Here is a 25364-nt window from a genome sequence, read left to right as displayed (position 1 = left end):
CTTCGCCGAAAATCCTGGGAGGCCCTGCCCTGCCAGCAGTTTCGGTTTAATTTGGTGAATATGATTAAAAACATGAAACTCGCCCCCGATGGGCGGCTAGTTCTTCGAAGGTCGCTTCCCGCTCTCCAGGATCTCGAGAACCGGCGTCAAACTAGTCAGACGACGACGACCAGAGACCACAGAGAGGGGAGATACCCTCGAACCCGCACCCAGTGGACCTGGACGGTCCATTCGCAATGATTGATGGCGGATTAAAATTTAATTAAAACCGCACGCACAAATTCTTCAGATCACTCGAGAGGCGAAAGGATTCAGCTTCCCGCCCGCCCAGTCGGTCGGACCCGGTCGGCCGGCCAGCGGCAAACCCCCCGGAAACGACAGCTAACGAAGGAACCGGAACCAGCGGCTCGGTACTTACCGAATCAAAGTAGCAGAGTGTAGGCGACCCACTCAGGACGAGGGAGCCACGGTCCTTGCCGAGCGCGTTCGATGCCTGGCAGGTGTAGTTACCGAGATCCGAGTATGTCACATTCCTGATAATGAGACTGTGCTTGTTGCCACGGTTCTGAGGACGCCACACGAGAGAGAGAGAGAGAGCGAGCGAGGCCATCGAACCGTTGCAACCGTTGTGGTCGGATGATGGAAAGTGCATTTTCCAGCGTGGACCCGGAGTTTGATGTGGCGCCGCGCATGGTGGTCCCGCAGCGACGTTGAGGTCCAGGTCAGGAACGAGTTGATTGACGGGAAACGGGAAAATAATTAATTAAATTGTATCGATGCGATGGCGATGGCGGTCGTGCGGGGGGAGTCACTGGGAAGTGATTATAAATATCAATAACGGTTCTCCACCATAGCGGCATATTGCACTATGCCCAGTCGGGGGCCTCTCCGGCGGCGGCTCCTTGAAGGTGGCGGCTCCGGCTCTCGGCCGGTGCCGGTAATTGATCGAGAGCAATTGAGAAGACGCGACCCATTCAATTTTAATAAATCTTCATCGTGGTCAATCGATGTGTTGCGTGGCACCTAATTAGAAGAACGCACCGAAGTCGATCGTAACTAGTGATTTGATTATCCTTACACCGGCGGCAAAGATGCAAAGCAGCAGCAGGGCAATCGTAGCCGAGTAGACCAGTAAAGTCGTCCCCGTTCGGTGTGGTGGAACCCCGCCGGTGAATGATTATGTATTTATGAGCAGCGCATGTTTCACTCACGGAGCACTTATCCGCTTTGTCTACCGCCCCCCGCCGCAGAATCCGGCAGGACTTGCGCCAGGACGACGACGACGACGCGCCTTCGCTTATCGCCGACTCGGCAGCTCGCATGGCAAAAGCATAAAAGCGCGGGCGGGCCGTAACATGATGCTCCGTGTGTGCTATCATGCATCTTTATGCTGTTTGTGGCGTGGCGTGGCGTGGGCCCGACGCCGTCTATCGCTGTAATGAATTATTAGAACAGCAGCCAGCCAGCCAACGTTCGCATTTGTCACCCGTCCGCCCGTCTGTGGGCGGCTGCTGATCTCTGTACGTCACCCCCCGTCCACCCAAAAACCCCCCCAAAGCAGGGGCCACGAGTAGAAGGCTCTCCGGTGGCGAGATGGATGGGCACCCCGACTTCGACAAGTCTACGTGTTGTTGAGTAAATTAAATTGAAAATACTTGCGATTCCACCACCGACCGGTCGGCCAAACTCCAGGGACCGGCGTATTGAGGGCGAAAATGAATAGGCCAATGTTTTGCCGGGACGCGCCATATTGTGGTGCTGTTGTTAGTAGGACTTAATATTTTATGATCAAGTCGTACGGCTTGCCGTTCGCGGGTCGTGTTGCCAGCACGCGGTGTAATTTTATTACACCGAGCGCCGGCCAAGAACCCGGCCCCCGCCTAGCATTGGAAATCCTTTCCGCTGGTTCGCCAGACACTCGGCCGGATGAAGCAGCAGAAGCGAGATCCAAGAAGTGAGAGAGTCTAAGCGAGCTTTTAAGCGGATGTTTTGCAGCGCAGTTTTTAAAGACTCATCCCCGGGTCGAGAGAAAGAAAGAGTCGAAAGACATCAACACTGGGGAACACCGCAAGGATGCACGCGCAAACGATGCAAACGATGGCGGTAATGAGCGCGTAAGCAAAAGGACGGCAGCGAACCGTCGACTTGTTTTGCGCAAAACTCGGACGTCGGAGAGGTGTCGGAAGTCGGAACACCATCTCTCGCTGTTGTTTGATGACGGCGGGCGCCCAAGCCAGCCCAAGAATTCGGTCCGGTCAGGCCACTGGGCGGCCTGAGGCTGGCGGACGTTTTTGCCCAGACGTCGCTCACTTCCGCGCGCGGTAATGGCGACACATATTTTAAGTCCGGACTCCCGCCACTCCGGCCACCAACCACGCCAAGGCGAGGTAGTTAATTTCTCCTCCCGCATAAAGCAATTAAAGTGAATAATGAAAATGAACCAGCCCCAGCCAGCCGGTCGGGCGGCAGACTCTGCATTGGGACGCGCGCGAGGACGAAAAAAATCATTAACATGCTTTAGTCCGTGTCGTCGAGGGCGCGTGGGTTCCGCGGACGGGAAGGTGTACTACGTCTTGCATAATAAGTGAAGAATATTACTCTTTTCGTTCCCCCCCGGGCGGGCGGGTGCTGCACGAATGCAGGCTCGCTCGCGGGACCTCGTCAGGGACCCGCGACTTTCACTAAATAATTATTCATAATACTTTGCATATCAGCCGGGGTAGACGGTTACTATCGTGTGACATCAGCTTCCTGACATGCGGCAGCCCGGCAAACCGGGTGCATGACGGGTGCTGCACCGCCGGTATATTAAAGACATTATTCAAAGTTAATTATTAATTGAAATACGAGATAGAGAGCGAGCGAGCGAGAAAGGGGGGGCCGGAGCGGCAGAGCGTGCGTTATTAATTTATGTTCCAAGGCACACGATAAAGCCCGGCAGACCACAAAGTGATATCTTGCTTTCGTCGCCGTCGCCGTCGCGTTCCGGCGCAGCGCCGGGAATGAATTTGTCGTCGGAGCGGGTAATCGACTCTTCAGATAATAAATGGCTTGGGCGTCGGGACTAGACCGGTGATAGAGCGCTTCGTTTGCAAACGATCAGCACCCTGCGGGGACCGGAGAGTTGCGGCGTGTAATGTTGGCTGGGGGACCAGGGGCTCCAAGCTTTGCCCAGCCCACTGTCAATGATTCATAATCATGACAATTAAGCCGCTTAGTGGCTATAAAACCTACAATGGTTACACGGTCCAAACGAAGGCGTACTTTTGGCCCTTTTCCGAGGACACACGGTCCACGGTCCATACATGTGTGATTCATAAAATCGACAGCATCATCAGCAATCGACTGACAGATCGAGAGGCTGTTACTATTTCCGGCCACCTAGTAATCGGTTCGAATCGGTTCACCACACAAGTTGAGGTGCCCTGCTGCTCTATCTCACGCATCGGCTCGGCCAGAGATCTTGATTTCTCGACCGAACCACATATACAGAAACCGACGGACGATTGGATTCCGTTGCGTTGGATGCACCGGTCGGGATGCAAATCATCGCTTAATAAACACCGTACTTGGATTCCCCCGCAAATCCTGGGGCTTGGGAGGCTCCCGGAACGATTCTCCCACAATAGACACTAAAGTGATTTGAATATTTCATTTATTGCAGTTAATCGCTTGCTTCCCCGCAAGGCCCGCCCCACCCGAAGGCTCTAATTTGATGCTTTACACGCTGACCAGACTCTTGGTGGGACGCTTCTTTTCCCGGAGCGTATGGGAACGTACCTGTTGGGAGAACTGCTCCGTGATGCCGATCTGGGTGGTGTCCTGGTACCAGATTACGTTGGGCGTAGGCTCGCCGTGCACGATGCACACGAGCTGGGCCTCGTGCCCGACCCCGCTGTGTACGACCGGTTGCTCCACCTCAATCTCCGGAGGATCTACGATTTGCATCGGTAGGTAAGATAAGATTAGCGAGAAGAAATAATCAGTACTCATACTCAGATACACTACAATGCTTCAGATGGTAAGAACCCCAGTACGCTAGCTGGATCCGGGTTCCATTTTATTTTCTCGCTCCGTGTCTCGAATGTTGTTTAAAATTGAACAACTTCTGGATATCTCCAGACAGTTACCGATGGCCTCAATCCCTACGTGGAGTAAACCGTCCAGGCGAAAACCCTTGGTCCCTTGGTCCGACTCTGACTTTCGCCTCCCGTTGCTGGCCGGAAGGTGTTGCTGTCGATGTGGTGCGGCTGGGCTCCCTTAATCTACACCCTGGCCGCCTGGGCAGGGATTCCATTATGGAGCAATCTCATTCCTCCGGCACCGGGGCCGGGGCTCTCCAAAGTCCAAAGTGTGCTCCACGCTGGGCCGTTAACGTACGTACGGCACACGCCGAAGTGCAAGAAATATCCATGCATCCGGAAACGAACTTTTGGGGAATGTTTCGTTTCGCCTGATGCATTTGCATTCCCCGACAGCACATTCAGTTGTTGTGGCCGGACCGAGAAGAGGGAAGTCGGCCGGATTGCGTCGATGTGCGCGCGCGGTGCGTTGATGTACGCAAACTTTCCCTACCCCACAGGACACGCCTGTGCTCGGGGGGCTGTTATCTCATTCCAGAACACATAACAATCGGAGACCAGTTGAGCTCGTCCGGTGGAATCCGACTCGAGTCCGGACGCGGGCTTCGAGGTCTGGGGTTTGGGCCGGGCACCGGGGAAGCGTAGAAGCGACAGATGACGTGCCACACAGTCGGGATCGGGATTCGGACGATAAATAGGCGTGGAATGAATAAGTAATGGGGTATGGTATGAGCCCGGTATGGCTGCCTCTAGTCCTCGGCTAGTCCACAGATCCCCAGCTCGGCCCCCGGCTGGATGCGGTTTTCATGGTGAGGTTTCCGGGGAGCCCGGGGAGAGTGGGCCGGGTAGAAAGGATACACCCCATTTCTGGTTTACCGATGTGGTGCTTTTAAGTTTGGAAGACAAAAACTAGCTCGAGACCGAGAGCCGGGCCGGGCCGGGCCGTGATGTGTCCGGGAGTCTTCATGTCTTCAGTCACTTCACGAGAGGCAATGCATTAGAATGGGCGGGATTGATTATCCGCTCTTTGTTTGGCCTCACAGTTTTCGGCTCACAATCATTGCTGCCGGCCGGTATTTGACCAAAACTGGTGCTAGGCAAACATCATTAACGTTAATAAAGGGAAATTATATGAAGCTATCGGGTGGCCGGCCAAGTCTCGGCATGCAAAAATTGCAATGGAATAGAAGCCTGTCGTTAGGGCTAATGCGGTTTTGTCAAGAAAATGGAACCAGCCCAGAGGGCACACTCACGTAACGTGTGTTTGCAGTCCGGTTGCAGCAAACAGGACGTGGCGCACGTGTATGCACACCATAATGGTGACATTTTAGAAAGAGTGACGCTTGAAGAGCGAAGGGAAGCTGTGCTGTGGCCGGCTACTATGTGGTGCCCGATGTCGGCCTAACGACACTCTACAATGGTGGCTTACTTAAGCCTCCTCGGGAATACCGGCTCCTATACCTGGCACTAAAGAAGCTAGAGTGGACTAGAGTGGGCCAAACATTTTGTTGTTCTTTTCTTGAGCCGGAAAATCGAGTCAAAAACACGTAAAAGTGTAGCTGTAGCTAATGACAGCCCACCGGGTGTACAACAGACCGAATGTAAAGCTGTCGTTGTGGCCGTAATTTGAATTAAATTTTCAAATAGTTTCGCACCAGTATCAGTATCGCTGTTGAATACTGGGTTGTTCAATAAGTTTTGCGCTTCGATAACAGAGGGCGATGGTACTGGCTTAATTTTTTCTTATGTTGGTTCACTCTTCATATGAACGTATGTGAACCTTCATTTCGATCTGTAACTTCATTCCTTGTTTACAGGTGATTTAGTATCGGCGTGTCACAGTTTTTTTACCAGATCAAAAACATGAAAATCGGGATGTTAAAACGATGGCTCTAGCTGTCCATTTGGACCTCCTAATTTTGCTTTTTTGGCAACATTACCGTGTTTTGACATCAAGTAAATTAGTTCAGGTCGAAAAGAAAATTAAGTCAGTTTGCAATCGGTCTTTGAAAGGGTTAGACCATGTCAACTTTTGTGCTTGAAAATAACGTTTTGCGGGGATTATTATTTTTCTGCTACCCCGTTGGAAGAAAACTGCTTCAGAATCGCGCCAAATGCTTGTTGGAATATCATAGTGATTGGAATGGTTCAAAAAATTTCAAAATAGCGATTTAAACTTAACAAAGAAAGAGCGTCAGAAGACTCCAATAAAGGGCTTTCTGATGGCACCAGACAGGTGTGCTGTAACACAAGCTCCAAAAACCCGATGAAAACGTTAATTCAGGTCGCTACTGACAACACATGATCAACTTGAGACAACAAATGATCAGCATTGATCGTAAAATGACCAAAATGCTGTTTCTTGTATTCCGAATGGAGGCGCCAAGTGGGGCACAATGAACACTAAAGCTGGCGTCTCCATAACCCCCATTGCAAAACTGGTTCAGGAAGGATGCTATCAAATGACTTGGATGGGAGCCGCTATTCTCCTCGCTGTATTCACCAAACTTAGTTCTTTCCGAATAACATTCTTTTTCATCGATTGGCCAAACAGCACTTCGATTCCTACGAGGAAGTCGAAATTGAATGTCTAATTAGTTTACTTAAAAAGACGAAGAATTCTTTAATTTTGGAATCCACGATTTAGCAGAGAGATAGGAGAAATGAAATCGCAAATACTTTGAATAAAATAAAGTTTTTCATTTCAATGTTATAAACATTTGATTTTTTTTAAACAATTCCAATTTTCAAGTTGGAAAGTTAAAGCATCGTGTTGTTTTTGGCCTTCAATTAGTACACTAAAAGGACGAGTTGCCGAATTCAAACGTGGTCGTACAAGCCTTGCAGACGATCCTCGTCAAGGGCGTCCAAAAACAGTAACAACACCTGAAATCGTAAAAAAATATAGGATATCCTATTGGAAAATCGTCGAGTGACTGGAAGGGATTTAGCAAAATCAGGACAATGCACCGTATCACAAGAGCATTTTGACAATGGCAAAAATCCATGAAACTTATTGAACAGCCTGAACAGCCTGTTCTCTTAGCTCGCCTCAGTACTTGATGTCTTCTTGTTTCCCACAAGGTGTATACATTTTAATGTAAGTTTATTTCTGTTTCGTGGTCCGTGTCTTCATCGTTGGCAGACTGGTCCACGACCCAGATCATTCCTCTCAGCTAACCTTTCCACTGTTTCTCTCTCTCGCTCACTACCCCCCGGGGGGCCCATCGTCCCAGATCGGATTCGTATTTGTTTCGCAATATCGCAATAACTCATTCCAGAGTGGCCCGGACTCGTCAGGTGTGGCCGTGTCGGTGTCCCCCGTGGTGCGACATTTTCTCGCAGCGTACCAAAACCGTTGTGACGCCCAAGTGCCGCCACACGCCATATAACATACTTACACAGCACATTGATCAGCACCTCTCTCGCATCGGGCTGACCGACACGGTTGTCTGCGGTGCACTTGTAATGGCCACTGGTGTGGCGATTAGCGTGCATTATCTCCAGCACATTCCCAGTCTTGTTGGCTTCTCCATTCGGCATCACATTATTCTGCAAAAGAGCACCGAGAGTTGGGGATTAGCATAGCGGTGGACGGACGGACGATATTACGATGCCTGGTGGTGGTGAATAAACATCGCACGGTGTTATGATAACCACCACCACGCTCGGGTACGGGTCCGACGGAGGGCTGGAGGTTCAATTGGTCGCGCTGTGCTTTTGTGGAGGTCCTCGGGCTCGGGTCGCTCGGTCCTGCTGGCGTGGCTCTCCGGAGCACCGGAGCCGGGTCTCCTGGGGAGCTTGTCAGCAAGTTCGCTCCGGCCAGCCAGCCAGCCAGCTAGCTGGACTTTTGACTTTTTGGACCAGAGTTGTCACCTAAAGGGCAAGCGCATATATCATTTTCTGACCGCCGGAGGCCGTGCTGCCGCCGTTATTGGCCAGCAGCGTCAGCGAGGCCGTTTCGGGGCGGGAAGTTATTTGTCGAGTGTCAGGCGTCGGTCCCCCCCTCTGGGGTACCGTTACTGTGAGGGACCACTCGGACCCGGCGGGAATATGGCGCGCGGTAATGCATCGCATCGCGCCGGGGTGCTCATCTATTGTGACCTGTCGCAGGACATCATCCCCGTACGCACCGCACGCCCTTTGACACAGGACCGAGCTGAGTTCGCGGTGTTAATTATTTCGGTACCGGCTACCGGAATGTGGCGCCAGCCTCGCGATGGTTGCGCGGAAAAATATGGAGCCCCAATCAGGCGGACTCGACCCGACACATATGGCAGGCTTTCTCGCCATATTTAGGGCTATATCTTTTCCGGACCGGGGATGATGGATGATTATGAGGATCGGTTGGCGGCTGCCATGTCGTGTTTTGTCGGGATATTTTGTTGAGTATTTTAACTCTCACCGTGAAGTCAATCGATTTTCGTAGCCCCCGTCGGCCTCTATCTCTATTATATTGCGTGTTGCGTCATGTTCCGTTGGTTGGTTTATAATTAATTTTATTTTCATGTTTTTTTGTCATACTTTTAATGTACTTAGCTTCTTAGCGGCGTTGGTTTGGGCGAAAGAAAGGGGCTACAAAAATGGAGATCTGGTTCCCCGAAAGGTGTCCCATCCCTCGTCACTCACCTTCCTGGACCAGATGATTTTGGGCGCGGGGTTGCCGGACGCCCGGCACTCCATCCGGATCGGGGCACCCTTGTGGATGTCCAGTTTGTTGGCGGGCGAGATGTAGTCAATTTTCGGCGGCACCAGTATCTCGAGCGTGTGCACGATCTCCTTCGGTTCCATCGAACCGATCTGACAGATGTAGTCGCCGGCGTCCGTTGTGCGCACGTCCCGTATCTCCAGGTTGTAGCCGGTCGACAGCGCACCGTGCTGGTCGGCGTGTCCCTGGACCGGCATCAGACGCATTCTCGGGTTGACCGTCACCTTCACGTTGCCGGCCGTCAAGACGGCGATGTCACGCTTCCAGGCCAGCACATAGTGGCTGGAGTTCTCTGCGGACGGATGACGTATGTTCGGCAAGGCCGCAGGGGTGTGGTGTGAGCACATGAATGTTGGGGTTTCGGGTTTTTGTTTTTTCGGGTGAAGGTGTCTTACCTGTCTCATTTATTTTGCATGGCAACACCACGGTCGACCCGATGGCTATGCTGTACTTCTGGCCGAGCGTCAGGAACCCAGGTGAGTATTTGTCCTCCTCCAAGTAATTACTGTCCGGAAAGTGTCCGGTTGGTGTGGCGCCGGATGCTGGAATGACAAGCGTGAAAATTCGTTCAGCGTGAGCGAAGCTGCGGCTGTGGCGTAGTTTGCAGTAGCTGCAACGAGCTAGTGTTTCGAAGTTTATGGCCACCCTAATTATACTGTGTACTTCGCACGTAGGACTCTCGTTCGTTGTTTGTGGCACGAACGGCTTGCCGAGTGGAACCCTTCCTTCGAAGATAGGCCAATTTTGTTGACTAAAAATGGGTGACCTTTAGGGAAACCTTTCCCGTCTATTCGGGAAAACTAGTAGTGTGGTGTTTATTGTGGGTATCTTTTAATATACTAGGCAGTCGGTTTATTGGCAGAAATTCCGTTAACGAACACGAAGTTAGAGCCCTCAGATTCATTATCTGGATGGCAAGAAAATGTTCCCATCTTCGATTAGTTTGCCCGAGAAAACTATGAATATCAGATGTACGATCGCCCGTGCCGGAATCTGGTGCCCGTAAATGTTTGATGTCCCGGAATAGTGCCACCTAAACGTCCGACGTTCGAAATTGGTGATTAAATCGATAAACGTTAGATATTTAATAAGAGTAAACCCAAGGCTCGGACCGGACTGGCTGCCGACCAGGAAGCCAGGTGCGTTCACAGGACATGCTCGGCAAGGAAACCAGAAACAAAGTCCGCCTTCGAGTAAGGTAACGTTGTTACACGTAACTAACTGGCCAGGTACACGTAGCTGCTTTGTTCGGTTCCGGACTTCAAAGGCATGGAGCTTTTAGTAGGATGACATTCCGATCTGGCTAGCAGATGTAAAATCAATACCTCCGACTGTGCCGGCCGCCTATTGTTTCCCGGTAAGCGGAATGATATTTTGCGATTCGCCATTTCGGCAGAATCCGGTGCCGATCTCGGAGTCCGGCGTCCGTTTCCAGGTCAGTGGTAAGATAATCGCGTTGAAAATTGATACACCATAATCTGGCTCCAATCTACATCATAATGTTCTCGCTCGGCGCTGCGCTCGCGCCGGATGTCCACGGCGTCGTCTTGTGTCTTTCTTCGTTTCGTTCCGACGCGCCAGCCAACGGAGACACTCAACCCATTATGGGGTGCGGACGGCCGTGACTGGGCACGGATACGGATACACAGCCATCGGCCCAGCCAAACAAAACTGCATAAATCTGACGAGTCGAGTCGGAGTCGTTCGAGCGGAAAGTGAGTTTTATCGTCCCTTCGGCGACTTTCGTTTCGTGCCGGGCTTTCGGTTCGGTTTTATTACAATAAATCTTCACTCTATTACGGGGCCCTCGCTTGCGCTCTTATCGCCGCGCCGTGTCACGGAGTGGAAATGGTTTGGGAAAAACAATTCCTGGTAGCGTGAATTTGATATCAAACGTAATCTGTTTTGCCGCGAAAAATATGATCTCACGATGAACCCTGGCCGTCGGCCCGTGGAGGCTGGCGGCGCTGACTACTTGTGTTGGGTGTTTGTTTTTCGATAGGGTAATCTGGTTCGGTTGGTTTGTTGATCTAACGGCGTCGACGTGTAAGTCTCTAAGGCGTTGGGTTTTCTTCGTCGTTCCCTTTCAGAAGTACCCATGGGTGAGGTGAGTTTTCTGTTTGTTCGGCGCCGATTTCGTGGTCGTGCCGACGAAAGAATTACGTTTTTGTAAATGGTTCCTAATTGTGGTTACGTTCTTTTACCGCGCTATAAAGTTATCAATAAAGTAAAAGATGATTTTGAGACCGATTTTGAGAGACCAATGCGAAAACCACTCACTTAGAGTTGAACTTGAAAGCAAGAACCTTTGAGACGCGCCCAGAGACGAACAGTCCTTGGGACGCGAAAGAGTCTATTATCTCTGTTTATTATGCTATCATAAATATGTTTTCAGTATTGAAAATCTTTTAAAAATAGTATATTTAGTTTAATAAAATATTACAGTTCGGTAAATAGTTCTTGTGTCGAGTTCTCTGTTCTCGGGGAAAAAACTGAATCAAGTCAATTGCATGTGCCAAAAAACATTTCTTCTGTTTAATTTGATAAATAACAACAAATGAAGAATTGTTTGATTGAAGCTATTTTCGGACCCAATTAAAATGTCTACCCAGTGCCCAGTGTTCGGCTGCAATCAGCTGAACGGGAGCAGGTCGAGAACCCCAAAAGCAATGTTGATGATCAAACTTTGTCAAAAAAGGGTCAGTGTCAGCCCTGAGAATGATTGACCGTTTGCTTTATGCCTGAACACACATGGCGACGGAAACAAATTTTCCGCGAAGAAATTAAATCTGAACAACGAGTGCCGACATCTGTGTACACTGTTGAAGGTTTGATTCCATTTGAAGTGTTGTTCACTTCGTCCATCAGAACATTTTGTCCATTGTGCAGCCGCGGCCCAATTCTTGATACTGCGTAGACAATAAAAAATTTGCTATTTAAAATATATTACAAATACATAAAGAAGTATATAAATAAAAACATTTGTAAGAATAAGAGAACACCCATTGAACTGATTATGGTATTTTCAGCTCTACATTCCCATAAGATCCCTAACCTATTATCTGCCCTAGAAAAGCCGAAACTTCGAAGCTCGTATCATAATAGACAAAATAATTAATAACAAACTGCAAGCAGACTCTTGCAAAACACCAAACAGATTCACCCTCTTTGACAATAAACAAACACCCAGAATGGAGTGCGGAAAACTCCCAAACTGTGTGTGGGTCCAACAAAATTGGGACTCACTAGAGCACAGCAGTGTAAAATACACAAAAGGGGAACCTGACACAACTCGTTCCGAGGCTTCCGAGTGCCGGGCTCAACCCAGCGGGTGGTAATTTTACGCACTCAGCTGTAAGCTCCGACAGACAGATACACAATGTGCGTCTCGGTGTGCCTGTTTCTCGACCTGTAAACCCCACGCTCAAGAAGCTACAGCGAAGCGCCAAAGTTTTCCAATTATTCTCCCAATTATCGGTTACAAAAATATAGAGTGGCCGTCGCTACTCGGCGTCGTCCTCGACGTCCTCGTCGTCCTCGTCGCCGCCGCCGGACAGCTTCAAGAACCCCATTAAATAGTTTACCGGTGAGCCGAGGCCATACAACGGGGCAGCGTGTGATGGAAATTGAAAAATTATAACACCCGCTTTTGCACCTCTCGGGACGTGGAATGTGCACCCTGTCTCTGTGTGTGTTTTGGTCCCATTTTTTTATTTGCTCCTTGCTGCTGAGTAAAGTCCAACTCCCGGTCCTCGGGCGAAGGAGCTGTATTTTACATTCATTCTCCGCAACCGCAGCTGACGTCGTGGACGAGGCCAACTTTCACCGACCGAAGTGCCACGGCGTGCTAGCTCCGTTCGCTCGCCGGCGAAAGTTTGGATGTTGGTTTTTTAGTCCTTTTTTAAATTTTAATCAGGCACAAAGTTTGCTCCACCCGAACACCACTCAAACACAAACACACGCACAGAGAGAGAGAGAGAGGGATCGGGGATGATCGTGTCGAACCGTGTGCCCGCCATGTGTAGTGACAAATCGGAAAATTCCCTCTCGAACGAGCCCAACGATGAATGTGGCCGCTCGCGCTCGTGAGTAGTGCACTGCGGGGTCGTGCTAAAAATTCACCACCAAACTGAATCAGTGGCAAAAGACCGACAGAGAAAGTTTTTCTGCACCTCACCGACTCCGAGAGAGAGAGAGCGAGAGCCAGAAAGTTGTTGAAGGAGTTGATCCGAGCCAAGTTGAAAGTTCGACACCGGGGGTACCGTTGCGGTAAAATTGCTGCTAGTTAGGAGGTGGTGGCCCACCCTCTGCCATGGCTCGATGAGCATTGGACGAAACCCAAAAAAAAAAAAAAAAAAAAAACGGAAGCAACACGAGAAATGTAGAAGCGTAAAACCGAAAGCTCCAAACCGGGCCGGAAGTTTGACCAGACGAAAAAAAGTAAATGTCATGGCAAGGCGGTGGGCAATCACTTCCGACCGGCCAGGTTCATCAGTGGCGCTGGCGGCGTGCGGCGAGGGGCTCAATGAAATATTTCCGACTATTGGTTCAGCCGTTTGCATTCATAACAAAAGTGCGCCCGCGCACACCGGCCCCGGTGCATCAAAGTTTAACGAGGGGTGATAAACGAAAAAGTGCTTCCTCGGACTAGGATCCGGCCGGCGGCGGTGATTTTAAGGTGAGTGGCCGACCACCGGAACCGGGAAGAAGGCTGGGAATTTAATAATACAGCAAGCGTAGTAATTCCGAGGGCCAAGAATTTAATGCCCCGCAGGTCGGACCACGCGGGCTCCGCAGTTTAAGTGGTTCAAACGGTTCAACAGTTCGAGAGTGAATTAGGAGTGGATAATACACTCCCGGAAAAAGTGCCCGGCCCCCCGTACGGCACGGAACCATCGCGCGTAAGTTTTGTGTCGAGGGCCCGCGCCCCACAAAGCAATGCGGGTGCCCTGCCATCCTGGCCCCTGCATTTTCGGTTTTAATGAGTTTTTCGTTTGCATTGTGGTCAATTATTCAGCAGCGCGTTCGTGAGTGTGGAACGGCCGGATGTTTGAGGATCGGCGCCGGGCCTCGGGTGTCTCGCACACGTGGCGTGTGACGTTAATTGAACGTACCACCCGGTTCCGGAAGATTCCGAAACAATGTTTTACCTTTGGTTGGTTTGTTTGGTTTGGTTGGCGCGGCTCCTAATTCGGGTGAATAAGTAATGTGTTAATCATTTTACGCGCCTTCAAGTGCGACCGGTGACCGCGTGTGTCTTGGATAAAAAAAAATGCTTCCGCAAAGGTCGCTCGATGGCTTCAGTTAAATTATTACATTCATAAAATGTACCCGTGCTGGGGGGGCTGAAGCCTGTTGCCGATTGCGTTCCAATCGGTTTTCAATCGGTTCGCCTGAATCCATTCGAATGGTTTTCTATAATGAACTCGGTAAACGGAAGGTAACCTGCATTCGAAGGAGAACTGATTGTGTGTTCAATGAATTTCATAGATTGATTCCTGCGCCATTTTTGCCACGGTGTATTGGATTTCATCGAACAAAAGCGAACAAGGTTGGGGAAAAAATAGAACCGGGGCTGCCGTGTGAACAAACTCTACGGGTGCGTATGCCGTTTTGAGATTTTTCGCCGGAACAATTGGGGAACAATGAATAAAATATGATTCCGCAATACCACTGTATGAATAACCGATTCACAATCGGAAATAAGAAACCATTACTGATACCGTACTACGAGATAGCTTAGTGAGTGCGTGGTGGAGGCGCATGGTCGCCGGTAGGAAATGAACAACATAATCACCTTTCAAGAGTTGAATGTAAGGCTTAAGAATTATTTTCTCCTCTTCTTGCTTTTCCAATCCACAATTCTTCGCCTTCATTAACACAGTAAGATGACGGCTGTCATGATTCGGTTCGGTAATAATGTGTTCAAAAGTATAAGAAACGTTGCAAGCTAAACATCGCCAAAAGGCAAAACATAAATTAAATAATTTGTTTTGGATCAATTTGGTTTTTGGTTTCACAGATAAATATTGGGTCTCTTGTATACTCTTGTATACTCTGAACCGGGCCGTGTTATATAAAGTTGGCTAAAAAGAAATCCATTACTTTGGGGTGAAATCCAAAACTATATTTATCAACTTTCATTATTTCTCTGATTTTATCGACATTTTCGACGGCAGGTCTACCTGTGCGAGGTACAACTTAAACATAAAAAATAACTGAAACGGGTCAACGAAAGCGAAATTGCACATTATTAGCGGTTAGAACCTTGGAACCACTACCACAATGCACAATTTCAGCGCTCTAGCTTGAATTTTTAGCCTTTTTCGGACCAAAACTGTAAAATGTACCGAATTTTCACTTCGTTGACCTCCTCCATTGACACCCTGTAACTCACAAACGAATGGAATAAACAATAAACAGTGAAAGCATTTTGTTAAGTGTAAAGTATCAGCTTTAAAACGAGCCTATATTTGAAACTGTACGATAGATACTTCACGAGATATAGATAAAAAAAAATGATATTTTTTTTTTTTATATCGATCAGTAAAGACATCTACCGAGAAAATAATGGATTTCTTTTTAGCCAACCTAATATTATAAAGATGTTTTGTCGTAAGAATGGCAAATGGAAACTCGTTTCGAGAGCCTCGAAACTTTATGATAATTCGACATTAAATACTTCTGCCAGGAAAAACGTCAGAAAGTTAGTATTAAAATATCCATAACATTGTAAAGTAATTCAGAGGCGCATAAAGTAATTTAAAACAAGGAAATGCGATCACAGATCCAGAGAACTAAATCAAAGCACAACCAAATGTTAATTGAAGCTGATACAAAACGAATAAATTCGAACATCTTGCATAAAATTCTACGTAGAAACGAAAAACCCATCACGTAAGGGTCCCGTTCAGTTGGGGTTACATTGTAGCACTGCTCACCATACTGCGCCCTCAGAGCTGCCCTCATTTGGGGCCCAGATTTCGGGGGTTTGGGGTCCGATCTTCGCTGTCGGCTACTAGCTACTACCACCGCAGTCGCCAGTCTCGCCAGTGGAACCGCATAATTGGAAAATGCATCTTGTACGCAATTGAGTCGTGAAGCTTCGGTGCAAGCGGCCAGAAGCGGAACCTTCCGAGCATATATATTTATGCCCGAGTCGGGCATACTTCTAAGACACAGTTTCCTCCCGTCATCGTCGTCGTCGTCGTCGACGTCGGGACATTGATATATGTATAATAGAGCATAATCTAATTTCTTTCCATCGCTTCTCTCTCTCACTCTGTTGGTCGGTCGTTCCGGGTGCGGTGCGCTCCTGGTAAATTGCTATGCACAGCTCCGTGCCTTAAACGTGTGTGCGTGTGGTGGCCGGGTTTAGTATCGTGCAAAATTTAGAAAGTTTTTCATTTTCTTTGTTTTTATGAGAAGTCGCCGGCACAACACACACGCGCGCGCTCGGCGAGGCTGGCGGGTGTCCCGACGGGAACCCGCATCTTTGGGCACGGGCTGGGGCCGACGGCGATACCCTCACGGCTCACCAGAACAACTCAATTTTGAGCCACACTAGCGAGGGGCGAGCGTTGTTGCGTGAGCCAGGCAGGGGACCTACCCCGTGGCTATCGTTCCGGACCGATCTCTCCCCGATAGCTCCTTGCGCTCCTCGACACGCGCATGGACGCGCAGCGCATGTTTGCAAAGCCCGAGAAGTTGGGCAACTTTTCCTCCACGTTTTTCCTGCTTTTTGCTTCATTTTTCCCACTTTTTTGGGAAGAGCAAATTAGATGTTTTGTCCTCGTCGTCGTCGTCGTCGTGCGGAACCGTACGCGAAACTATATGCATGTTGTTATTGCACGGCCCCCTTGTCGTTTAGTTGTCTGCGAACCCGTTCCGTGCTGTTATCATGTGTGCGGTGCCATAAAAAGTGCCAGGGCGCGTGTGTGCGTGTCGAAAACTCGAGCCTTGCAGCAGTTGGCAGTTGGTACCTAATTCGGTCGACCCACACTGCCTCCGCAACAAAAAAGGATGGGAGACACATTCTGGGGCACAGGTGTGATTCCCCGGCCCGATTCTCGGGCAGGCCAACAATCGATTTGGCCGCGTGAAGAACGGCGCTATTATCGGGGGCCGCGTGCCACAATTTCGAGTGCGACCATTATCGAAATGGAAAACAGCTTTTTGGCGCACGGCCCGGAAAAAGTTGATGAGGTAGTCGAATAAAGCTCCACCGTAAGACGTATGATGGTGTCGGGTTTCTTTATCATCTCATCAGCGCCCAGGCAAACTTTGGCCATATCAAGCCCAACCAACCAACCAGGTGGCCGGGGGCTATCAAACGCCCACAGGGTGTTGGCGAAGGAGAGCTTCTTTTCGGAGCTCAGTCAAAACGAACCAAGTATCCTCAGTGGCCCTCTGTGTATATTATTACACCGGAAAGGGTAATTGGGAATCGATTTTTCATCAGCAAAGTAGCAAAGGACCCATCGGTGCCGAAATGAAGCAAAACCGTTCATTTTGTATAAATTAACCTTCGTGTTGTTTTTGTTTCGGTTTCGGTTTGGTTAGGTTTGGGTGCAGTGCATGAAACGAAAAAAAGAAAACCCTCCCAACTCCTTCGGTCGGTCGGGTCGGAAAAGGTCAAAAGAAAGGAGGTATTATTTTGCTTCCTTTTTAAAGGGTCGTAGAAACCAAATAAAAAACAAACAATCGGAATCGCTACGGCTAGTAAAACAAGCGCCTCCGGTAGCAGCTCACCCACTTTAAGAGGCAGGCCATTTGTTTCGCGACCATCACGAGATGAGACAGATCCCGGTGCCACCTGCCTATAAGCGCTGTACCGCTAATTTCATTCCGTCCGTATTTTCTGATTCTATCCCTTTTCTCGAGCAGTTTTACAATCGTAAAACTATGGGAGATTTAGAGGAGATTAGTTTTGGACAATGAACGTGTTTGGGTCAAACTGCTTCATCAAACTTGTAGTATCTAGAACTTAAACTTAGAAGAATCGTTCACCGTTCTGTTGTTGATACGAAGAAACGAGCTAGGGAGCATTTTGCAGATAACTAGTTCTGGATGGCAATTGAAATAGACCGGTCGAGTACTTTCGACCTTTTTTGGCGAATTACGCGGTTCGTTCACTTTCACTTTAACTTTCTGAAAATGATTTAATCATGAAGATTCTGTGAGTTACAACCGTCAAATGCTTGTTGTCTTTTTAATTGGACCTTAAACCCTAAATTGGAAGACAGGTTTTCGTTCGTTTCGAGTTTCATCTTTCTTGTTTTTCTGCTAATGGCGCTTAGTGATTCTTTCCCTCGTCAAAGCTTTGTACTGGGTATCAAATAATTTTGTAGACCCTGTCGTCGATTTGTAGATCATGTAAAATATTCCAATAAACATGTTTTCCTGTCGGCCTCGGAAGGGATGTTATTGGCGGCAATTGTTTTGTTCGGCCGATGGCTGTTTGCCGGCGCATACTTAGTGTCACATCAAAAACGGTCGCCCCCGGTCTAATGTTAGAATTTAATCGATCACTCCGGACGGGGTCGAAATCGGAAATAGCCTATCGAATTGAGGACTCACTGAAATCCTGGCCATGGCTTTTATTACATTAACGATGCATAATGCCATTACGTCCCGTGGGCGTCCCGAGCGGGCCGACCGTGGGGAAATCAGTGCCACGTTCTCGGTGGGGTTCTGCGGCCTCAGAGAAAGAAAGGAGCCAAACTCCGACGGCGGCGGTACGACGATGAAGTGGTCGACCGAAATTCCCCGTCCAAGGAGCCGTCCTCGGACGAAGAGTTTGGGATGTCATGGTGGATGAAAATCAGAAGCCATTTGTGAATTGAAATTCGATCACGACAATAAAATAATTGAACGGCACCAATACGAAGAGGGGGACCGGGCGGAGTGTGTGGTGGGGGGCTTCCGGCAGCGCTGACCAGTCCAGGACTCGAGGGTAGGGGCCCCCCGGTTCCGTTCTCCAAATGAGATCGGAAACGGATACGGCTGACAGCTAAGCCTGCCCATTTGGCTTCAATTACGACCGATTTGGAGTTGCTGAATAAAATAGTAGCCGTAGTGGCCGTAGTGGCGGAATCAAAAAGTACGGGCAGACAAGTCGACAGCTTTTTGGTGTGGTTTTTGTGGCCGTCCACTCCACTCCCGGGAAGGAAGCTGGCGGACCACTAGTTGAAGTGAAATTAGTGGAAACTTTGTAGTGGGCTCGGGCCGGCTCGGCGTAAATCCAGCTCACAGGATCCAGCTACATACACACTGGAGCGTGACAAGGTATTGAATGTAACTCGTTAAGCTACTTAGAGTCGTACCGGTATTCCGTTTCAAACCGTAGTCCGGATCGTACACGTCAGCGTTAAATTCAATCCATTTTCCACTACCAGCAATTGGCTTCCGATGGATGAGGGGCTCGTGGCTCTTCCTACTCTCTGTGAGTGTGTTGCGATCAAATTAATTCACTCGTATCCAGCTGGAGGTCCCACATCATTGTGTGGTCAACTTCCGAGACTGATGCTGGCCAAATCGGGGCCCGCGTAACATGACACACATGACCGTAGTAGATACCGAAGAGAAGCTCGTCAGGAAACACGTCACATCCATTTCAAAAAATGAGCCCATCGATGTTCGGATCGAGTCCGACTTCTTCGCGTCACTTACGGCTATTTATGTTGTTGCCGGTGGGGTTTCGGTTTCTGAGTTTTCCGAAAATTTGACATTAAATGGAGGCGAATCTGGGCTACACGGCATCGTCCTCGCCCGAACGGTATCCATTTGCTGCCACTGGCGCAAGTGGGCGTCTCCTTTCGCGTGTCTATAATTGGAACTTCTTGGCTCTAATCTGCACGATAGTGTGTCTGGCAGTCTTGCAGCCAAGGCAGAGCTATAGTATCGTTCCGCTGGTCGCGTTCCGAGATTAAATGGAACCCATTTTTCTGCGCGCTGTGTTTGCATTTTTTGTGAGCCCCGTGTCCTGTGCCCCATTCCGATTCCGGTCCATTGCCCCTCGGCTTGCCTTTATTAGCATTCCGTATCTTGTGAGACACACCGTGGCGAGCTGTGTTTTGAGGAGGTTTAAATTTTCTCTGCGCTGCTGCTGCTGCTGCTGCTCTGGAGCGTCGTTAGCTTCGCCGGAACTTGGCTATAGGCAGCAGGGAAGCAGTTCGGGGGGAAAACAAAGCGAACGCTATCGGCCAGGAAATGGGATCGATAATAACGTGTCCGAGCGATGTTTCAATGTCAAACCGAGCTTGTAGCTCGGTGGAGACGTATCCTCCTTTACCCTCCGGTTAACTCTCGCCCCTCGGTAGGTAACATGGAACCATATGCTCTCTGCGCTTACATGACGCCAACCGACGGCGTCCTTTTCAATGAACGTCCGAAGGAGCGTCCGAAAACGGTCGACCCAGCACACACACACGCAGACACACGGATATCCAACGTATCACCGGAAGAATGGGAGCGACCAAGGAAAAACACCAAACATCAGCAGTCGATAAAAAACGGGGAGGACTTTAACGACCGTTCTTTGTATCGGGCGGTTTTCCCGGGAAGACCGGGCCCAGCAGCAGACATTGTCGTGCACAGCACAGCACTGCGTTCCGATCGTGTCCGGGATTTGGTGACAAGTAAAAAGCGCCCCAAAAGCGCCACCGACAGAGCCCGGGGATTTGTTCATTAGCACCGCACCGCGTGTGCGTCGTTGTTGTTTTCCGCACCTGGATATCCATCAAAATCTCGCACAGAAAGCGCCGATCGCAGCGCGTTCAGAGGGTTGTCCGGCGCAGTGGCGGTGGAAAGCACCACACGCTGTCCGACAAACACAGCGGAATGTATTGCTGCATCATTTATCGAATCACATTCGAGATCGAGCAGTCGGCCGGGTGTACGGAACATATTTCCAAACAACACGAAATTTATAACACACATATTGTTTGGATATGGCATCCCGTGGTCGAAGGACCGTGGCCGTGAGTTTGTTTGGGGATACGATTCGCGCACGGATTGGAATGATTGGGCTTTATTGGGATGTGCCGTGTGATGTTGAGTTGAGCAGTTCGTCAGCTATTCCGAAGGAATTAAACTTCCGAACCGAGCGTAGTGCTGCTGTAAACCGAGGGCAAGTAATAACCAAGGAGGAAGGAGGAACAGGACGCATCCATGGCATCACAGCGTAACGGTACGGTGCTCGATATGCAGTTTGAATAATTGGCTCAGCTTACATGCCAATTCTTTAAATACGCCCAAAGTTATGCAACGAGAGCTACAGAATACCACGGCTTGCTATGCTTGGTATGTTGACCTATTATTTGTGCTAGGCGTGTTCGTTGGATCGTTTGGTTACGGGTTGTAATTTACCGTATTTTTCCGTGTATAACGCGCACCCGTGTATAACGCGCACCCATATTTTACGAGAACAAAATTGGAAAACAAATTTTTTACTTTACATTTTTCAGATATGTGATATCCAACAAATATCAAATGATAATAATGTATTACTCTAAATACTCTATAAATATTCTAAAGTAGACTAAAGATAAAATGCATATACATTGCAAAAGACATACTAGTATTTTATATTTCGGAATAATCTTCAAACTCAGATTCACTGCTGTCTGACAAATTGATATTCTCCAATTGCTGTTCAATGTACTCCTCATTGTCACTCTCTGAAGAGTCCTCATAAATTGCGACATCTTCAGATCCATGCTGATGCCACATTTTTTAAATGATTTCACAACAACTTCTGTTTTAACTCCCTGCCATGACTTAAAAACGATATTGTATGGATAATTATATTCCTAACAAGTGTTTCATTTTATAATTTATTCAATAATACTATAGAATATGTACCTAAAAGGGCACATTTGTATGCTTGGAGGAGACAAAATGTTTACTACCCTTGTATAACGCGCACCCAGATTTTAGAGCTAAAAAAATTGGGAAAAAAGTGCGCGTTATACACGGAAAAATACGGTAATACCAGTTTCTAGCCCAATCGCTGTTCTATTGAATGTTTCACCCTCAATCACCCGAACAGTTGCCGTAAATTGGCGTCGTTCCAGTGGATTGTGGTCCGTTTTGCATCCAGCTGTTCATCTAGTTGCAAATTAGCTACGGTGACGACCATCGTAAACATTAGTAACTTAAAAATGAAAGAAATGTCTTCAAGTAAGTAAAATTAATATTGCGATTCTCTTATCTATTATTTTTATTTACCGAACCTTTCGTTGAAGTTTTCGTTAAATGGACGCCCGGGTTCTGTTGTCAATGGTTGATTGTTCCATCATTAAAATGCTTCACAAAAATTGAAACAAACCTAATGAAATATTGCCAAACCAACCAAGGATTTGTTGAACGCCATTTGTTTCGAATTCAACAAATTGCTTTGCACCGGGGCTAAGCAGATAAACCTCCTAGTGGCTTGCGGTCATTGAGTGGAACTAATATGCTGAAAGAAATCTAAGTCTTCCGGACGATTGAGAAATTGCTTTAGACCTGTTCAACCGCACAACCCGAGTCAGTAACCCGGTAACTTTGTACCATCCTGACCAGGGCAGGGTATTTATATGCTGGCGCTGGTCAATTAAGAGAATTAAATGATCGATGAGGTATGACTTTGGTGCGCACGCCAGGTGCTCTTTATCGGAAAATATTCAATCATTTCAATCCTAGCGCTACATAATTAATTACGAAATTCCCATTACCACCGTTGTGTTCGAAAGAACATCGATTCCAGTTCCAGTTAGAAATTATACAAATGGTCAACCGAACGCCAAGCGAACTGGCAGACAGTGTTCAACGTTTTCGTGGTTGGCTTTTGGGAAATTATTTACCCAAGAACTTGATCAAATATCTGCAGATCCATCGGGCGGGTTACATTTCATTATCATCGGTTCGAGGGATCTGAATCGAGGGAGCACCACTCGGGTGCCCGAAAAGAAATTGCCAAAATGAAGCTTTCCAATTGCCTAAGTGTTTCCATTTATAAAGATGCAATTACAAGCAATCAACCACCCTTATTGAATATTAACAAAGGGGGCACACCCGTGTGCCAAACGGTGCGTGTACTTAACACGCACAACAGTAGTTGTTGTGCGTATTAGTTAGTGGTCCCATTAGCGCTGAAAACGGATTAGACCCCAACAGCAGCAGGCAGCGTCGACTAGATTAAGAAATTGAGGGTGCGTGCGGTGCGTCCGCCCAGGAACGGCGATCAGCAACCTGTTCCATCGATAACGCCTCTCGGTTTCATTTCCATTTCGGGCACAATAATCATAATTTCTACCATCGATCCGTCACTACGGTCCGGACCACCGCAGGTGGATAAACGTCGCACCAATTAGGTGTTTATTGGAGCACCAGGGCAGCAACGGCCCCCAAGGAGCACATTCCCCAAATTAATGGACATCAATAACGTTGACTTGGGCCCAGCGAACAATTAGTCCCCGCGGGAGGGGTCCGGGAACTCTTTCGCGTCCCTTTGGCAGGCCAAACGGACGTCGATATTTCACAATTCGCATTCGGGCAACGTCTGACATCCAATTTCCAGAAAATTGTTCCCGGTCCGGGTCGCCAAAGGTCCCAAAGGCTCCGGCGAACTGTTGCGAGCCAGGGCCACGAATCTAGGTGGAACGCGGCCGGAAGAATGGCCTTTCGCGCGCACGCACACCTTTCCGTGGGCCCTGACTATTACCGAGGTTATTTTCGGGTGTAACAGGCGACTCACCTCCTAACATTTATTATCCATGATGAATGATTATTTATTACATTGCCAGCCGTTTTTGTTTCCCGAGTCGCGCGCAACGTTCTTCCGCGTGGAGTTCTCCTCAAGGCGGACCGACCCGAGGCGGTAGATCTTGTGATCAAATTTGTGGACCTGACACTTGGAATATTGCGGCACCGGGCGTTGCAATAACGCCACTTTCGCCACGAACGTCGTCGACCCTTAATGTCGGCCCCAGCGCGCGCGAACGACCGAGAGCGTCGATGGTCATAAACCATCGACAAATTGATTACCGATGTAAATTTCCATCCTGCAGTTCGAGCTGGCTTCATCGGACGCAGACACGAACACGGCCTTGGAGGACTAGGCGACATCGGCGACATAAAAATATTGAGCGCACCCCGAACCCGAACTCCCCAAACGGGGGGGAGAGTCCTGCGAAGCCCCAGACCGACAGAGAGACACGGTTCCGGTGGCGCAATAAGTTCCTAGCCAGCCAGCCAGCCAGACCAGACAATTATTGCCTTCGGTGGCAGCGGCAGAAGTGTCATTAAGAGGAGTTCGTTTCTTTGATGTGGCCCCTCAATCAAGCACCCGACCGGGACACTAGCGCCTAGGACCGGAAGCCACCGGAAGGCTGATTGAAACGTTCCACGCCGACACCGGGCCGGCCACGGGGCAGCGTATCGATTCGTCGCAGATCATTTGCAACACACCCGGACCGTTCCAGGGAGCATAGGGCCATTAAAATAATATTTCTCAATTAGGACTATTGATTCAATAAGGGAAACAAATGATTTCCTCGATGTGGCCCGTGTGGCCGCCGAGTGGCCGCAGCCGAGATGATAAATGATACGAATCCGAAATACGGCCAGTGCCAGTGCTTAATTGTTTTCCATTCCACAACATCATCCCGGGAGGTATCGTAACCCCCGGGTCAGCTCAACAGCAACAACAAAAAAAAAGGAGCAACGAATCCTGTTCGCGTGCAGCATTGCACATAAACAAATTATTCGGAATCTACTTCGGCGCTGAGTGCAAGATAGCAATTACGGAGAGCACCCAGCACCGCGGGGCCCGGACCCGGGCGCGGTCGATTTTCCCAACCCCACCGAGGGTTGAGGGTGGTCTCGGTGGCGATTGTGCAGACACGTCGACTTCCTGCTCGGCGATCCGTGGTCGTGTGTATGTGTGGGTAAATGTACAATATCGCTCAATCAATTAAAACCGACAAACTATGCGCGGCCTTCGCCACCCCGGGCCCGGCGAGTCCGGTAGAGAGCGGCGCCTGCAAACCGCAAGCAATCCCACTCCATAACGCGCCGGGGGCGCCTCCTAATGGTGGTCAGCCGAGCCGCAGCAACGCCGGAGAGCGGGGCCCCCTACCGCAAGCGACCGCCCGTTTGGCCGTGCCCGGGCGGAAACAAAGTTTATGGTTCATGGGTTCAGGAAATTATCTGTGAAGTTTCGCCCTGACTGGCCGGCGTACTGGCGTACTCGCGTCGACTGCGGCCCAAATCAATTCGAAACTCGAACATTTCTCATTTCCTATCCACTGACACTGGGACTGCGACCATTTTTTGTGTGTTCTCCCCAAAAAAAAAAAAAAAGAGCAACACCGAAATGATGGGCAACAAAGGGGGCGCGTAGGGCGTCTGTGTTTTTCTCGCTTTTCCTTTCGCCCCGGATCGCGGTCTCCGGATCGTATCGGATAGTACCCGGAAATTAACAAATACATGCGGAGCTAAGTAAACATGCACTGGCTGGGTGGGGTCTGTGGCCACGTCTGGGTGGGGGGGGGGGTTTGTGTGTCGATTCATGTTGCGATGCTCTGTCC

At 49.1% G+C, this 25364-nt stretch overlaps 1 protein-coding gene across 1 annotated transcript in view; it reads right to left on the bottom strand.

Moving 5' to 3' along the window:
- The window catches only part of LOC131215241 (leucine-rich repeats and immunoglobulin-like domains protein 1), a 96414-nt gene that overhangs the window by 1660 nt on the left and 69390 nt on the right, over nucleotides 1–25364 (bottom strand). The window contains exons 2-6 of the mRNA XM_058209628.1: nucleotides 9186–9332; nucleotides 8712–9082; nucleotides 7484–7634; nucleotides 3781–3935; nucleotides 419–565 (exon numbers count right to left, since the gene is read on the bottom strand). Of these exons, the coding sequence (XP_058065611.1) occupies nucleotides 419–565; nucleotides 3781–3935; nucleotides 7484–7634; nucleotides 8712–9082; nucleotides 9186–9332 (971 nt within the window). The remainder of the gene's footprint in view (nucleotides 1–418; nucleotides 566–3780; nucleotides 3936–7483; nucleotides 7635–8711; nucleotides 9083–9185; nucleotides 9333–25364) is intronic.

The sequence above is a fragment of the Anopheles bellator genome, chromosome 1, assembly GCF_943735745.2.
Source record: "Anopheles bellator chromosome 1, idAnoBellAS_SP24_06.2, whole genome shotgun sequence".
In the NCBI taxonomy this organism is placed as follows: domain Eukaryota; kingdom Metazoa; phylum Arthropoda; class Insecta; order Diptera; family Culicidae; genus Anopheles; species Anopheles bellator.
This window is presented reverse-complemented; position numbering and strand designations above follow the sequence as displayed.